The 19484-nt window shown below is 31.1% G+C and overlaps 2 protein-coding genes and 1 long non-coding RNA gene across 6 annotated transcripts in view; 2 read left to right on the plus strand and 1 right to left on the minus strand.

Moving 5' to 3' along the window:
• LOC143430118 (uncharacterized) overlaps window positions 1-12845 on the plus strand; it is a 304969-nt gene extending 292124 nt beyond the window's left edge. The window contains exon 2 of the long non-coding RNA XR_013102606.1: window positions 12829-12845. This is a non-coding gene — a long non-coding RNA (uncharacterized LOC143430118). The remainder of the gene's footprint in view (window positions 1-12828) is intronic.
• LOC143430111 (mitochondrial import inner membrane translocase subunit Tim21) overlaps window positions 1-19484 on the plus strand; it is a 391485-nt gene that overhangs the window by 124764 nt on the left and 247237 nt on the right. The window lies entirely within an intron of this gene.
• Window positions 1398-19484, minus strand: part of LOC143430107 (solute carrier family 35 member F3) — a 124118-nt gene continuing 106031 nt past the window's right edge. For all 4 annotated transcript variants that reach the window (XM_076906100.1, XM_076906097.1, XM_076906098.1 and 1 more), the window contains 3 exons: window positions 12519-12955; window positions 7175-7213; window positions 1398-1493 (listed from right to left, as the gene is read on the minus strand). In XM_076906100.1, the coding sequence (XP_076762215.1) occupies window positions 12526-12955 (430 nt within the window). In that variant the 3' untranslated portion in view covers window positions 1398-1493; window positions 7175-7213; window positions 12519-12525. The remainder of the gene's footprint in view (window positions 1494-7174; window positions 7214-12518; window positions 12956-19484) is intronic.

A 19484-nucleotide genomic window follows, 5' to 3' on the forward strand; every position in this document is an offset into this window, starting at 1 on the left:
TAATAAGAAATAGACATAAAATAGGATAGGTTAATTATTGTGTTCACAAATTTAAATATAACAATAATTGTTCGAAATGTGAAACATTTGTATATTATCACTAAGTTTCATACAAAGTTAAAAGTATATCGTATTATATTACGTTATTGTTGGATTATTTCAACATGTCAATATAGAAACAAAAAATGAATGAAAAGTATTGGGAAATATTTTAGAACCTTGGATATAACCAGTGAAAGAAACGTATTAGTTCGAGCGGGCCTCCAACTGTTTGATACCCAAGAGCCTGAAAGAAGAACAGGCGCAGACTTTGCGTCGTTATTTTTCTTAGACTTAGAGAGAAGAGGAGTCCATGAGTAAAGAATTCTACGTTGAATAATAAGAATTCTAAGAGATCCTTTATTTTATTTCACGCAGCTCATTTTTGTAACGTGCTACTAGTATTTATATCTAACAGCTAGTAAAGTTTGGAAGATCATTGCCATTAATTGATCATTAATTTAGGTTTAAAAAATTATTTTTATTCTATCCTCGATACCGATGATTTGCTGACCAGATCGAGTAATTAAAACTGAAGAAAAGAATAACGCTAACCGTAGTGGTAATCTTATTGGAGTATCTTCCACGTGCATCTCGAACAAGCGTTAATTTTTCCTTTTTCTTTTATATCATATTAATATAATATATGCATTATTACTCAAGTATTTTTTTATGAAAGAATTTCTTCCTGGTCAGAGCTTCCCGATTATATGTTTTATATTATATTTCTTGTCTTTACCTCTTTGTAAAGGGTTCAACTTACTACTTTCATACAAAATTTGATCAGTTCGGATTCATCTAAAAGGCTTTACTCTCATTGTATCAGTCAATAATACTTAATAATAACAATAATAGTCGAAACCGTTCGAGGTCCACCAAAGACTTATAGGTTTAATAAAGAATATGAACTATTAAATAATATAGCTTGAAAATCAGACAGATAACTATTATATTAAATCACTTATCCAATAAATGTTTATTGCATGTGAATAAATCATGCTATTCGATTTGAATGTGAAATTTATTTAAGGATTATGGAAAGAGAAGGCTGAACAGTTTTCTAGAAGTTTCTTATAGAAAATACCTATAATATAAGACCTTTTTTTGCGTAAAATGAACTCGAATATACGTTTGCAATAAATATTGACAAAACGAGTCAATCGGGTTGATCTTTATTGTATTGTAGTAATGAGACATTTTTTCTGACGTTTCGGTTGGACGATGTCAACATTCCTCTTTTTGGAGCCTTTTCAGATTGAAATGTAAACGTCTCGAATATACACGCATTATTGTTGTGGCAAATCCTTTCTACCTGTAATTGAAGTAACAATACACCTAGTCACCGAACTCTTCCCGATGGTGAGCGAAGGTGTGATTTAATATAACCAGTACGATAATCAATCACGTCACGCTGCATACTGCCTGATACACCGTGTCCATGTCTCCTACTCCATCTGGAATTAAATATCAAATTAATTGTATTATTACTAGACATTTTTATGTAGAACTGTTATTCACATGCAAGTATTGAGTATTTGTTTACTTTTCTTAAGAAATTAACTGGCTAAATCGTAGAAATTTTCAAATTACATATATTTCGTACGAAATACGATAAGTCTAATAATGTAACTTGGTTTGCGATTAGGCCTAATAAAAATGTTGTAGAAAATTTCTATAGAAATGTAGCTGGAAATGGTATCGGTCTCTAAATTTGCGGACTATTTTTTTGTTACCAAAAAAAATAAAGAATGGAACATAAAAATTAAATTTTAAACATTTATAGAAATATAACAATTTTCTCTGTTCAATTCTTATAAAGAATTTGTTTATGCATTAAAAAAAAGATGTATATAGATATCGTATAGTATAACAAAAACAGAAACAAAAACAACAACAATAATAACAATAATAATATGTATTATAAGTCTCGATACATTAAAATAGTATTGAATAGAACTATCCCACTGCTAAGGTCTGATTTTATGCTAATTTGCATTGGCTGAATACAATCTAAATTGACGTTATTTCAATTTACGTTAACCTTTTTATATGTCGACGAACTTTGATCACAATACATTGCTGACCTAACGATCCTACATTATTTTCAAGGCACATTTAAAGCGCCTCTTGTACAGGGTAGTTCGAATGTTCTTGTATCCATAAAGAATATAGAAATAAAACATTATGTACCAACAGTGAAATCATTTTGATCGCGTCATGTTATACGAATCTGGAAAGGATCCAGTGTGTCTGAAACTTGAAAAGAAGAGTTGCAGTGTATACGGAGAAAGTGGTATATCTTATCGTACCTGCGGAAAATGAATTGAATGATTTCGACAAAAAAAATTATTGGTCAAAGGTATTGACCAATACTACGATATTGATCAGGATTGATTAATATTCAGGAATGTGTGAAACAATTTTGTTAACAAAAAGGATAATAAATTTGATAAATGTGATATAACCAAGCTAATAATGAAGAAGCAGTTTCCGAGTTATGAATTTAAGTCACAACTGTATGCATAAAAATGGTAGGTATTTTTTAGACACAACGAATACAATTAAGTTTTACACTGCATATGTATTTTTAAAAGAAAATTTAAACGGTAAGCAATTAACAGTACAATTCTGTACTGATTGAACTTGAGCAGTACTTACGTCCTTCTGCTGAGCTTTCATCCATAGTTTCCCTAAAGTCAATAAATAACACTTTATCATCCCTAAACCCATCTGAATTACTTTTGAATTTGAATACGCTCGTTCGTTATTGAAACATCGACATGGTAAATGCAACTGAAAGTAAATAGTCAATTAATTAATGCTAATTTTCATTATCCACGGAAATAATTTCGAAAATTTATCCGATACACTTTCGATTAGGAGATGTCCAATTACTATTTTAAATCTGTGAAAGCATAAAAGTGTAAAATAAATTATCAAATATATACAAAAAGTTTAGTCACCTTAAAGTAACAGTCAAAAGTGATTTAAAAAACTTGTAATTTTAGCAAATACACATCTCTTTTATAAATTTATATATATTATATAATTTCATATTCCGAATATGATACATCAATTTTTACATACTTTATATCCTTACAAGTAATCCTCCAGTTATTGAACAAAATTCAAGTTTCTTAAATCACAAATACAAGTCAAAAGTGAGTATGCAGTGAGTAAAATAAACAACTGTTCCGAAAAAAATTAATTAATTTTTAACCGACTATAAGTTGTCGTATAAAAAATTCCCAAATAGTTGTCTTTTTGACAATATTTATATCAAGATCACATTGACGGTTTTAAAATAAGACATTATTTTCGACTCTACATTGTTATAGTTAATATTAAATTGATTTCAATAATTTACTTGATATAGTAAAGGAATCTCTTAAAAATACACACATAGTATGTATATAAGGAAGGTTATCAACCATAACTCATATACGTAGCATCGCTGTTCTATATACGTGCATATAAGTATTTAGAGATAAAGAAAAAAAAATAGCGATCCTGCATTAATTTATAGAATTATCACTTTTAGTGATAACTGTACTCTTTCAACATTCACAGTTAGATATAATCGTTGAATCTTTAAGTGTCCAAGTCCCTCTATAGTATTGCAAATAAAAATCAATCACTTTATAACAGAGGTATCACCGACCAAAGTATATCTGGTTTACACTTTAATACTGAAAATCATGAATGTTTGATGATCTGTCAACTATTCGCACTTCTACTTCTAGAGACAGTGCTGGTTCTTAAATATTTCTCAAATTCTAGAGGAAGCACATACAGTATTATCCTTTTTACATATTTGATACCTTTATACTTATTTATACATATTGTCTAATGTTTGATATGTATATTTGTTTCTAATATGTCTTTAAACGACCAGACATATGATAGACTTTTTTTTTAATTTATAAATATACCGGGAATCGCAATATCACTCAGCTAGCGATCGAGATGTTCAGGACAGACTCTCAAGAGCGTCGAAGAGAGCAGTGTTTCTAACAGCAAATAAAGAGGTTACGCGTACTACTTTTCTCACCCCCCACCCTCATTAGTTCTTATTAATTAGTGCTCCAAGATAATAAGTCATAATGGCCGATTTTTTTTATTATTCAACAAGTTCCTTGTCAAGCTCGCTGAATTGCATTTTCGCGAAATGTATATTCAATTTTGACAACTATATTGCAATTGAAATTAACTAAAAAGATACCGTGATAGTACGCGATTACCACATTACAAAGATATTTATAGAGATTGTACGAATGTTCCAAAGTGTTATTTATCCAAATAGATTATACGCATGGCGCAAATATTAAAAACAATAGCGGACAAAGTTCTTCATAATTTTTCAGATTCGCGTATCTTTCTTTCACAGGAATAAATCGTGAAAAACTAGAGAGAGATCAGGCTAGTGTAGGTGATTAGTTTCTGACTCCATCATAATGTCTAGTAATAGTAATATCCAGTAGTAAAATCATCCATATAGTTTTGTGATTTTGCAAAAGTTCTTTTCTTTTTTTTATCAGTTACACATCAACTCTAACTATGATTTTTGTTCTTGATTTTATTCTTGATATTTTAAAGTACGTTATAAATATATTTAAAACATGCATAATAATTATTTCTGTATTACTTTTGGTTACATTCGAAATGAAACTATTAAACACAATTAAACTTATTAATGCGATACCTATACATTTGGCTTGGTATGCTTTATAAAAATGTCCGCAAATTTAAATAAAATTTTACATTATGACCCGTGTGTGTGTATGTATGTGTGCGCGCGTGTGCGTATAAAGAACGAACGAATGGCAAGCAGCATGACATTAGTCACGATGCTTCATTCCATAAAACGAGTTGCACATCAAATAAAATGGAAGTTTAGACCATTAAGAAATAGGACATGGTAATATTAAGAAAGTTATCTATTAGCTTTGAGAAAAGGTTTCCAACCACTTCTAAGTGCAGGCAAATTGCATGTACCAATAATTAATAATCTTTTATGAAAATTAGATCGGAAACTAATAATTTAAAAGTAGCAAACCTACATCTAATATACATATGTAATATACATCTAGCAAAAGGACATGTATAAATTAACATTCTAAACAGCAACTTCAAATATTTATTATTCTACAGTACAATTCTATAGTATACAAAACGATTTACTTAACTCGACAACATTAAACTACTCACAGATTGTCGTTGCACGAGATACTTGGATTCTTCTAAATAAAAATTAAACAATTAAACAAAGCAACTAAAACATTTTCTTGCTACCTTAGTTCCTTACCAACACATGATTATGATTATATTTGTACACTATGGTTCTCAATTTCTCATTTCATATTATTTGATAGAAACACAACGACCAACTAAAAACGGTTTAAAGTTGGTATTTAATATCAAATAATACGCATAGTCAGTGGGAGCGAATATTTACGCGTGTGTATATGCGAGCGTACATATGTAGTTGAGAAATTGTAAAATCGATGAAACATCAAATTACACAGACTCAGCATTATGAAACTTCGTTGTCGATTAATAACTAGCATTTCAAAACCGGCTACAATATTTTTGCTCAATGATAATGAAAGAGTACATGTACAAATTTATCCATATAAAACTTTTGATCTATGCTATACTTGACACGTAGCACTGCATATCCGAGGCTTCCGAATGTGAATAGTGTTTAAAAGGAGGGCAGAAATAGAAATCGATCAATCAAATTAGTATTGTGACACGAGACATTTTTGTATATATCGTAGTTAGGCATTAGTTAGAGAGAATAGTGAATAGATACTTGAATGCAATATATCTGAAAGTCTCTAGGGTCTAACTAAAAACATTCAAAATGAACGTAATCAACTGTGAAAATATTAGGTTAAACGATAATACGAGGTTAAACGTAAAAAGGTTGTCAAATAAAATTTACTCTCATTCAATGTGTACAGATAATATATAACATAGTTTGTAAATTTATATTGTGTCATGACGCGACGATTTTTAGGGTGATTTTATTTTATTTTATCATACTCTGAACCTCCTAACAGTCATCAATAATATTTTATCGCCCTGCAAATCTCGAACAGACGGAGTGGAACAATAATTTCATGGCCATTTTTATGCTGTTACTGTATCATTTCCATTTGATACCCAATCCTGTTATAATTAACAACCAATCGTCGTTATAACAATGTTATTCCACATAATTTGGTCAACCAATGGAAGGGCTAATCCTTCTGAGCTTGCACCCCTTGACTTACTTGAAAACCTCGAATTAATCACTAAGAGTTTCTTCTCTAGCTTCTGCGATAATTTATGTATTATGAATAAAATTTTCTAATAAGATTTTACTTTCCGAAAATAATAAGAAGGCAAAACCGACTACAAGGCGTCCATTTTATCCTACGTTTTTTTATAGATTTGAGAAGTGTTGAATAATAGTGAAATAATAGTAATAGTAAAATAATATACAATTTTCAGTGCGCGTTATAATGTTTCTTTAAATAGATATACCTGAACTTTGGGCTAGATATCTCGGAGCTAGGGCAACTATGATATATCGCAAAACCTTTTCTTCTTTTTTTAGTAAATGAATGATTATTATACAAGCATGTAAATTTGTTTCGATTTTCATCTGCTGCTAGATTTAAGAATTTCTTTACTCTTATGCCCAGATTTAATATTTACTGTTCATAGATGATAGAAAATCGAAAAATGTACACTTGCCTCATTCTTAATTTTTGGTCTACATTTACTTATAATTATTATTTATCCCTATATATATATAGAATATATAATATATAATTATATATAATTATTATTTACCAACGGTTGGCAAATACATGTAACAAAGCATAAAAGAAAGGACAGTATGATATCAGTCTAAAGATAGAAATGGAGAATGAAGATAAGGAGTTTGAACTATATATTGGACTATGCGATGACGATGATTTAGAATTGGTTTTCTATGACAGTGTACACAATCTGAAATGAAAAATCTTCGAGTTACAATGTTGTTATCGGTTCCACTGACTATACTAACAAATAAACTAGCTTAATAAATGAAACATTAACAAATGAAAAATATTCTAAATAATATTGAAAGTTTCTTCCATACGCGTCTTGATACGGCGGCACATGACACAGAGATGGATTTCTGAGAACAGAAAATATATAAAGGTTGCCTAATTATGTCTGATATTATTTTTAAGTAAAGGCTATTTCATAAAATTTCCAATGATTTAATTTAAGAAACAAATTTAACTTATATATGTATATATTTTTAGTTGTTACAACAATATTTAATTCTGAAATATTATATCGCAACGAGCAGATTGCAAGCAATTTGACGTCGTCAAGTTAAATTAATCGTATTTCATATTATTATAAAAGAATACGAAAACATAAATCGTAGGTTATCGAACATAGTACGGAAAGAATGATCATACAGAATAGTTCACTTATTGTTCACTTTTCGCTGTCTTTATTAATATAAGAAAGTGTTGAAATTAAAAAATCCAGACGACCGAAGAACAGATCATACTGACATTAAGCAATCATAAATATAATGCAAAACTGAGTAAATACACAGTGATCCTTCAAACAAGCACGGTTCCGATTATGCACAGACATTTTTCTTATATATTTTCGTACTTGTGTATGTGTATTATATAATATGCATAAATAGTGTAATTTCGTAAATGTGGTACGCACAAACACATATAAATATATATAAGTATATAAGGAGAAATATATGAAATAAAAACATACAGATATATTTCAGTCCACTACTAAACGGAAAAGGGGGAATTTAAAAAAATAAATAGTTTAAGTATATTCCAGTTAATACTAAACGAATAGCCTTAAACAGAAACCAAAGATTATTGTAGAAGTTTTGTTGTATAACTACCATGATACAGTAGGCATAAATTTTGTCGAGGTGCTTGGAATAAAGTTATAAATATGAGACGGGATGGGATAGGTAATAAAATATGCAGAATTTGATAACAAAATAAAACAAAGATACAAAGTAGACTAATTAGAGTATTATGAATTGTTTGGTGAAATAGTGATACAGATTGTTTATGATAAATAATGGAATCGATGCCAACTGAGTTCGAGACTTGGCATCGTACGAAACATCAATTTTAAAGAAATTATTAAATTTAACAAACGTAGAACAGTAAAACTTTTAATTACAAAACTATGTAGATTATTATTTTTATGACTCACTCTATTTAGTTAAATTTATAATTTGCTCGAATATGTGTACTTAGTCTTTTTTCGTTTTTCCGTTTTTTTAGTACAAAAAAGAACTGAATATGCAGAGCTACCTTTCCAGTAATTAAAAATTTTCAATATTTATATACTAAAGCTTAAAATAAATGAATCGAAATCTTTCTACTTAAATGTAAGCGAGCAAATCCTACAAATTAACCTACAAATTAATCCTACAAATTAACCTACTGTTGTATTTCTGCTAATGATAATAAGTGCAAAAATGGCATCTATCGAAATAGACTTAGTAAAAAATACATTCCTTAACTGAAACTAAAGATTAATTACAGCTGATACAACCTAAGAGCATTTTGAATCTATGCGGTATTTCAAAACTTGACGCAGAATATTTAAGAAATATTAATATGAGAAATATAATTCCAAAAAATAGTGACCAATCACAGAGAGCATAGAGAGAATTATTATAGTTTGACAAGTAATGTTTGAATATGCGGCCCCTGATGAAACGTTTGACCACGCAATGCGCTTCGTGATTGGACACAGAATTTTTCATGAATTAATCGTCAACAAAACCGAATATGAACATTTTGGCAATGCTAACGATTGTTCAAAATCATTCCTCAAGCGTTTTCTCGTTGAGGTGAACATCCTGTACACACAGGGTGAGCTTTACGCTATAAGACAACTTCAAATGACTTGTAATTTATTCCAGATGGAAAAAGTATGGGAAAGTTATTTATATTATGTATTATATGTATATCTAAAAAATCTGGGTCATGTACTGAGGCGTACGGATGGAAAAATAACGTACTCAGTTTCTGCTCTTAATTTTAATAACAAAGATAATGATAATAATAACAATGACAAGGATGGAAAAGTCAAGGACGAAAAGGATGAATCCGCGGACATGGAAAGTAAACGTTTCCAGGAAAACGCAAAGAACGGAAATTGGCTATAAATAAACCAATGTTGAGAATATGTCGTACACGACTGGACAACGTTCAGTCGTGACGAAGCTACGGGGAAAACAATTGCTTGATTCGGAGGATGGACAGACCAGACGGATGTCGGCAGAGAATCTTCATTGGTTTCGTATTAATTAACAACGGCAAGCTAACAACACACTGATTATTGGATCATCACAGGCGATACTTCATTAAAATAAGAAGAAAATGTATTAAATGTATTACTATACGTGTCAGAATAATTGTAGAGCACATTAAAATAGTTTTTTATTCGCTCATTATAAGGAACGATTCGAACGCTGCTACTCGAAATAAAATTTGTTTTGAAAATATCTTTATGCTTTTTTTACGAAAAATCTATAATGTTTCATTCGAATTGAAGAAAAAGTATTGTATGGGCCATGGCTGAAAACAACCGACCGTGTTAAAAATAATTCGATACCTCGAGAAAAAGAAGGGAGGTAACAATAAATAGATTATGCACACCGATACTGCACACTTCTTTCGAAACCATACAGCATTTGTTTGAAACATTTCTATTATTTATCCTATAATTTTAAGGAAAAGTAAGAGGATATCTCTTTAAAGCTTTACGTTCAATTACCTTTGAAACTATAGTATTTATTGTTCAAAACATGCTTCTAGCAGAACTTTGTTTGTTTTGAGGGGAATGTAATGTGATGCTCACATATCTTGTCTAGTATAATATAAAATGACGTCACAAAGATTTCGAGACAATCTTTATTTTTCTTTTAACTATACATTTTCACCTAAAATAATATACCTTGGTTAATATCAATACGAAAATCGTTCAAAATCATTTATCGCATTTATTCAAAATTTATCTTCGTTAAATGCCCCCAAGTTTATTTGTTTACCGAGGTATTTCGTCGATTCGGACGTAAAAATGACTCGAAATCACACTAATGAATATATCCACTGATAGGCAGATATCTCTTCCTTTTGGAGTTTGTTCACGATTGCCATCATCCGAATAAACTGATAATAAGGAACTGATAACTATAAAATATTTTTAACAGCCAATAAACTCGATTTATTTGTTCCATGCGAACGAAAAATTAGTGTTAACTGTTCACAAGTAACGAGTACTGATTGTATGAAAAATGTGTGAAAAATTTTGGCAGCAAGGGAAAATTATTAAAACTTCGCTATGAATAATCTTCCAGACCTGACACATCTAATCAATTAATTCCTCTCGGAATGGACCGTACATCTATTTAATAGCGAAACATATATGGTTCTGTTAAAAAAAAACAAAGACCACCTCGAGATCTCAGATGCACCTTCAACTATGCAAAATTTGTATTATCACAAAACATTACCTCCGCGTGGCTTCCCTTTCAATTCGAGACACAAAGAGAGAAACAAAATAAGTTCTATTCGAAACATTTGTCTTTTTTCCAAAAGTAATTGTAAAATTATCATAAAGATGCCTAAATACTGGAACTTTATAACAGACATAGAACAACTATGTAAACGCGCTTCTTTCCGGAATAACAATTCATTTATCAAATAATGAACGATTCAAAAACGATCCATCGAAAATTGTGATATCAGTCATTCTGATATAAATTACAATAATACTGTAAGGTGATATAATTTGATTTTCCTTCCATTATGCAACACTTGCACAACACGTTATCCCTTAATTAATAATTTTACCGTGTTTTAAAATGATATGTACAGGGTGCGGCAAAATGGCTTGCCGTATTTAATTTAGTCGTTATTCCGCTGCTAATGCGACGTAATGAGTGGTAACGAGGTCATTTGGCAGCAAATACATATTTTATCATTTTCATTTCTCATCGGTTGTTTATTACCGATGTTGCGGACAGCTACGCATCCTAAGTTCGTTATTGAAACGTTTATTACAAACAACGAATCCATAATCGCAACGCAAAGAGCTTTAAGGGTCGTATAAACTTCAAATTGAAAACGGCATATTTTTTTTGTTGTAATAGATTCGATGTTGAAGAGAAACGTATCGCAGAGATCTCGGAATGTATGGTTGTCAGAAAGTGTACAAATAGTGGATGTACAACGCTCTCGCTTTGGGATTATCCGATTAAACTGTAAAATTTCATCCCTACAAAATAAATCTTCATAAAAAATGCTTATTCGTACAGTTCACGCGTTCACTTACTATTATTATTATTTTTTTTTTAGACCCTTCACAACTTTAATATCTAACGTGGAATGTTAAAGTTGTAGCTACAACTGTGTACCTATGCACTGGCCTTAAGCATATTTTTTCTAAAAAGTAATATAATGCCGCATCGATCTGTTTGATTTTGTTCGAAACAAGTGACATTATTGGTGGTACATCAAATGGCGGAAAAGTGAAGAAAAAAAAAATAAGGTTTGACCGAGTCAAGATAAAACGCCAAACATTCTCTATCGGTTCCGATCGGTACGTGGATATGCTGAAAGCTTATCCGAGACTGAAACATAGAAAACTTTAACATGTGTAATTTCAGTACGGAGGAGCCACTGCTCACACCGCGAGAAGATCAATGGAAATGCAAAAATTTGTATACGCTAACAAATTGCCATACCGCCAGTTGAAAGATATTTAACATTAAAGACTGCAACGAAACCACCATACGTACTCCATACACCTTTAAACTAAACATTATTGTATAAATTAATATTTAAACTAAACAGATCACATTTGCTTTTCCTTATTTTATTGACCTTTAGAGTGGAGAATCTCACCGCACCCTGTACAGAATTATATATTTTATGCAATTTTTTAGTAACTTCATGTTACATTAAAAATAAACATTGTAATTAAAAAAAAAAAGAACCCAGATGAAAAAAATTGTACAACCATTTGAGCAGAAATTGTTAATTTTCATTATTTGCGATTCGTTGAGCTGCAATATTTAATGTTTAATAAACAACATTAAAGTATTGTTAATCGCAATTATAACATTATAGAATTAACTAACTAGGATTATTCCTAATAATTGTGATACCTACTATTTGATTTTCATCCTTAACCCTGTCGGTAAACAATTTGAATCACATTCAGAAAGATCGAGTGGAAAGGGTTAATATTTATAAACGCTGTTTATAATATTTCTAAATACGATTAGCAAATTGTAAAATAATAAGACATTTGCCGATCGGATTAAAAATTTCGTAATGATTTTAGTAATGTTTGTTCTTCATTAAAATATGGATTGTAATAATAGACGCAGAATCTCGATTCGCGGGTTCAATATTCTGGCATACCTTGTTATTAATTCCGAAGGCCAAGAGGATGGGAACGTTGATGATTATTCGTCGTGGACGAGGATGTAATCGAGGTCGAGGTCGAGTTCGAAGTCGATATCGTGGTTTTAATGGAAGTTGAAGTTGTAGTCGAGGTAGCGCTCAAAATGGAAATAGGGACTCGCCGAGGTTGGGAATCAAAAGCCACGTTGTTCCGCTGGGACGAGGTAGTGTACCGATGCGTTAAATTCGCGATCGTCGTCATCGGCACTTCGTTGCTTGATTGGTTGCTATGAGTTTGATTGTTGTTGTTATTGCTGGTCATTGGTAGTAGCATTTGACCATCGCCATGGGCCGTCGATACACCATAACTTCGTAGCCGATATTGCCGTTGCTGCATCGAAGGATAACGGCTTCTAGTAAAAGTGCTTCTGGATGGTTGTTGCCCGTCCGTGGTACTGCGTATATTAATCCCAGGCTTTTATCAATATTTTTATCACTTTCTGAAAATATCTGTACCCGAGTTTTTTCGACCGACCTGGCCATGGCCTTGGTATTTTTGCAACATAAACTTTTATCCGTCTTGCTCGAGTCGGTAACCACAATTAAACGCATTCGTTATTCTACTCTGTAAATTTTGTGCTTTGAATCTTATCGATCCCGACATATGCAATACCTTTCTAAAACACTTTTATCTATTCTAATAAAATACTGTAATCTTTTATCAAATTCACTTTCCTGATAATTTATGTTCAATAATTCCATAATATTCAATATGTTATATTCGCTTAATGAAATAGGTACCATGAGCGATATCAAACGATACCAAATTACTGCTAATATAATTTTGTTGTATATTCATAGAACTTTTGTCCCTGTTTAAAAAATGTTAAAGACCACAGTGGACTGTTGGATAGATAAAAAAAATACTGAATAACGAATGATCATTTTCATGTTTGATAATCAATTTCGTTTTTCCTTGTGTACATATATACTTTATATATTCGTATCATGGTTTATTACGGCGAAAAATAGAATTGATAAAACATGACGCACACAAGAAAATTACTAAGAATAGAAATTTTATAAAATTTTATGTAACAAAAGTGTACTACATACAGAAGCAGAATTTTAGTCGTGCATTTTAGTTTAAAGAATAACCTAATGCATTGAAAAAAATAAAAGATATTCACTCATCGTTTAAACACACGCATATTTTCCACAGGCTCTGTTCAATGTTTGAGAATATCTTTGTTATTTCAAACAATATGTAAAAGTGCTACTAATGAAAATACCGTAAAAGGACTTTCAAAGGATAGGCGATATGAAAATGTTACAGAAAAAAATTTCATTTAAGAAAACATTTACGCACCCGTCGATCAAGATATACATACCATTATCGCCGTATTATGCCATTTCTTTAAATTCTACAACTTCCATTATTCACGTTTTCACGTATCGTTTGAAATATCAAAGATATTTCGAGTATCTCAAGTTAGGACACATACGTATACACAAAGTTTTAGAACTATTCCAATATACAATGTATCATGCATAACCTTATGTTTTTCTTGTGTTACTTGTAGAAAATTCATCTGCAAATGTTGCGAAGCATATTTTGTATGCAAGCGTAAGTATGTATAAGTACCTATAGAAACGTTGGAATTGTAAGTAATTATTTTTGTATAATATTTAATTATTATAGATGAAAAAGAGATTGTTTGTTTACGTAGTGATTGATAATACAGATACGAATTTTGAAGTTCTTAGGGCTCGAAAAATTTGCTTGAATTGTAAAATTTGAATATTCCAATTTCCGATTGGAATCATCCTCATGTTTCGCAAACATTACAGCTGGCTTCGTGAATAAATTGAACGGAGAGTATTGAGGTATTGAAAATACTTATAAAGATGGATTCAATTATGTCGCCTACTTAAAACAAATAGGTAGGCGTAAGAATGCAATGAGCGACGTTTGGCAATTGCGTCACAGTTTGGCCATCCCTGTTCTAGGATAATGAATACCGATACTAAAAGGGCATCGTCATTACCACGTGAAAATTACAATATTATATTGTATAACTACTCTTTTTGAAACAACGTAATTACAGTTAATTTCAATTATCCGATGAATTTTCGATATAAGTAACACAGAAATCGAAAGCGATGTATCTTTTCTTACCTCGGACTGTCACTCAAAAGGATTGTGTTTCAAGCAAGTGGTAAGGTGTTGTTGGTAATTCTTTATCCAACTAAATGTTTATCTACCTAATTGGTATTCGTATTTAAATTTAATGAACTTTAATTTTGCAGATATCTCCAGAAACTTTATATTATTACTATTCCTTGAAGTCAAAAAGAAATGAAGTATTGGATTTTGTGCACGGAAGTAGTTTGTTTAAAAATTCTACATCAAAATACTTTGTAACATATTTTCAAAAGAAATGTTAAACACAAAAATTTTATAGTTTCAAGGGGAAAATTCAGTTATGCTATTTAATCCCGATTTCTGTATGTATAAGTAATAACACAAAAAAATAAATCTCTAAGCTATTGAGACGAAATCAATTGTTACCGAAATCAATTGTTGGTCTGTTTGTTTGTTTGTTTATTTCTTTGTTTGCTTGTAGGACAAATATCTTTTCGTCAGAAAGACGACGTACAGATCCCAATACAGATTCCAACGGAAATAGAAGCTTGTGACGAAAGAAGTATGCTTATCCTAGCGCGTAGAAGAATAAACTGTGACCCACAAATTAATCGCAAGTACACTGAAAGAGCCTAAATTTTAAAAACCGTGTAAAAGCTACGAATCGTAAATACGATCGAATAAGTAATAAGTAAAAACGAATCGAAAAATGGGAAAAAGTAGTGACTAACGACAATGGTTTAGACAATGCTTCGTAAAGACGCAATTTTCACAAGAAATCCTTTAAAACATACTTGTACTCCTTATATATAGATATTTTATTAGCAGACAGGAATATGCATTTGAAAATAAAAGCGATAAAAAATTTAATTGCCAATCACCAAACTATTAGAGGAAGAGATAAGATATAACACAAATAATGAAACAGGAGTAGCATTGACGTTTACATTGCTAGGAAAATCATGCTATAAATGAAGAAAGAAAAAGAGAAGAATATAAATGAATATATAGGAAGCTTCCAATTTAAAGGTAATTATTACTATAATATTACTACTAACCTTAACAGCATTAATGTTGAAGGAAAAAATTGTTTTATATGCAACATAATGGGTTATATATAATGATTTATAATACCAATTCGTAATATCAACATTAACTAGATCAAATTGTATTGTTTTTGACAGAAGAAATATAAAATTTATATAATTTAAACGGGAAGTATATCACATATGACTAAGACATAAATTTATATCCCCTTAGTATACATTTTATATTATAAAATAAATAAAAAATATATGCATAACAGATTTCTGCAAAAGCAAAAGGTATCGATGGCATAAATCCTTGTGGTGCATAAAAGAAAAACAATTCTACGTACATTTGACAACCGATGACTGGAGTTAAAACGAATGAATGGGACGGAAAAATAAGATTATTCGAAGTGTTGGTCTGTTCAACAGTGTTAGACGCAACTTAGATACGGGGCTTCAGACAAAATTCAATTATAAAACAGACTCAATCGAGATCCTTAAAATTGTTATTGACCGTTCCACTATATACCGCTAATTATCTTGCAATATATGTATGAGGCCGAAAACAGGGACATTTCTAGTTGGAAAGGCTAATGATAGAAGAAGCACTAAATTATTTTGTAAAGACCACATGAAAGAAGACGGATTGCCTTGGATATGACTGCCTAAACTAAAAGAATTAGACGAAGACAAAAATAATCAGAACCAAAGAAGTGCAACTACGACAAAACACTTGTCAAAGGACCGAAATAATTGAGAGAACTTTTAGCTTCGATATCGTCTTAATGAATAAGCTTAGAGTACAAATATGTTGATATTTCATGTAGAGCACGAGAGACTGCACCAATTGGTGCAGTCAAAGATGTAGGTTCTCATTAAAATTTTATATAAATTATAAAACTTTTACTCATAACATCTTCTATTCCCAACTTTTTACGAGGTACAGCCTATTCCAATTGGATGGGACACTCTATGTTCGTTTAATTACAGAATCAAACATACAAGCACATACTAGAGTGCAACCGAACGGGGCAGATCTCTTTTTTTCTTATAGTTGACCATTTGTAAGCAGCATTTGTTCGAAGGAGCAACAAAACCTCAGGTGTTAGCCCCGATAAAGTTTCTTTAGCCCTGATAAAGTATCGAAGACAGAATATAAAAGAAGATTAATTTGTGAAGGGTAAAGGTATCGTTTGAAGGAAAATATCACTTAACTTTGAATTGGACAGAAATTTCTGTGACAATATAAAACCTTTTAAAGTAGGTAAAAGAGCACAGCTAAGCAGATAAATTTAAGAGAGTTATAAGGAAGAGGGTACAGACAAGAGAAAATGATTCTTCTCGACCCAAATGAAGGTAGGAATGAAAAATATCACAGTGAAGTCTAGTCCGCATAAAATAAAGTAAAAAAGAACGACTACAAAACAATCGAAATAAACATTCTATATAATTTGCATCGTCGATATAAGCAAAACTGCTTCTATTAAATGCTTTTGTACAATTCTATAATTTTTTGCCGTTCCAATAAGAAAAAATATCATTGCATAATTTCAAACCAGATACTTAAAATTTATGAAATTTGTTTTCATAAATTCCATTATCTTTTATAGGTAATTACCTACTCTGAATGGCACAGTAACGAGCGTTTAACGCGAGACAAAAAAATTTGAATTCTAAAATTTCTGTTCTTATTGTCTAGGCAATGTAGACCATAATTTGACATAAAATAAAAAGGATCATTTAAAAGTAAAAATAAATCCTCTAACATATACGTTTTCTCGTACTCTTAAGTATTTTCTTTTGTTTAATCTAAAATTTTTACCTTCATCTCTTATTAGTTATCAACGTTCATCTTTACTTATATTCGATTTTACATCTTACAACTTTCTTGAGCAGTCACTATCCAAAACTTATTTTTCTCAAACCCGTAAATGACCTTATCTTTAAACTTTTCAGTTACAACTCCGTTTTGTCACACGCACATAGTACTCTGTAATTTTCGTCAGTTGTGATAAAATTATATTTTTTAGGCAATGTTGATCTTTAATTAATCTTTCTGATTACGTGTTGTTCTAAGTCCTACCCTCAATTTTGAGGAATCAAGAGAAATCTAAGCATCACCGTTTCAATGAAATGTTGTCTTACAAACCCATATGACACACTGTAATATATCTATATATCTATATATTTACTATAATACAATACATCAAAGGTGAATATTAATTAATAAATCTAAAAATAAAATATTTTTATTACATTTTATTTTAAAGTAATCAATAATCGATATGTTTACTATACTACATATTATATTGTACATATTTAAGACATGAAAAGATATAATTATACTACATATTAGTTGTAAATAAAGAAATTTAATCTTTAAATATGCATAAATTCATTAATCAGAAAAAAGATATTTGTAATATTTATAAATGATTTTAACAGAATATATTCTGCTTAAATTAAGAATCGTAAGTAAATAATCGAAGTTGCATGATTTTCATCTATCAATCTACTATCTATCAATCTACCTTTTTCTATAATTGTTTTTTCTGCAATGAAATCTCATCTCATTTATAAAAATGAGCTCGATGATAATATTATGCCCGAATTTCAAATAACATCAAATTTTGTCTAAAATTATATTATTTTTTGTTGGGGTTGGATTTAATTATTTTAACTATTCAAATGACCTTACATTACATTACGGTTGTAAACCTCTAATTATAAATACTTAATAAATATTAAAAAACTAATACCGACTAACGAATTTATACGTCGTTAATTAATTTTCACATTATTACGAGATGGTAGGATATGCACACATTTACACTTTCGTTTCTGTAGTCAATTACAACAGATGCTCGAGAAGTGATGATAATTATTTTCAATGAAAGGAAGGAATCCTTTATTTAGCAATTAATGTGCAGCGAATATTATAAAACATGAAACAAAAACTATTCCAACTTGCGCCATGATTAATCCGGAAATGATAACAGATACGTGATCCTTGGTACTCAAACGATTCTGTACGTTACGAAGAAGTATGATAAGCAACTGAACAAAAATGTACTGTAAGCAAATATCCCTTCTTGCGTCGCGAAACCCCGATCGGTGGTTAAGAATCGGGATAAACCGTCCCACGATGCGTTGGGACCACCCCCTCCCCCGACAGGACCTAGGCTTTTTAGAGAGGACAGTTGAGAGAAAGACTTCGAAACAATCAAGCAATTAAAATAGTTCTCTTCGAAACCTACTCGACTTGTTCATTTACGATCTTTAGGAGTCAGAAGTGGGATAATCACGAGCGTTGTGAATATTTTCGTGAATCATGCTATTGATGGTTTATAATACGTGCCGCACAATTTTGAATTGCGTTACGCAGTTTGTGCGATGATTTTCTGTCAACATCGTGAATCTAGTGAACATAGGTCGTTCAAAGGGTAGGCGTAGCTCATCACGTGAAAACTATCTCATGATAGCGAGCGGAGTTACTCCCGGAATCGTGTGTGGGATGATTCCAAGGAGCTGTCGCGAAGACGTTCGCGGGCAACGAGACCCACAAGTTTGCGCACTCGCACACTATCGCGAAATCGGTTACATCGTCGGGAACGGTCGCATTTAAGTGATGGATTCACGTCCGAAGACCTACGCGAGACGGTGCGACGTCTGAAAGCCGAATTAAGGAGCTCTCGATATCGATCGAAAGACGACGAGCACCTTGTGCCAATGTTCGATCCATCAGAGGTTAAGGCGGACGTAGAGGAACGGGTACAGGATATAGATCACATCCCCCATCGCTACTGG

This window comes from Xylocopa sonorina, chromosome 13 (genome assembly GCF_050948175.1).
Source record: "Xylocopa sonorina isolate GNS202 chromosome 13, iyXylSono1_principal, whole genome shotgun sequence".
NCBI lineage: Eukaryota > Metazoa > Arthropoda > Insecta > Hymenoptera > Apidae > Xylocopa > Xylocopa sonorina.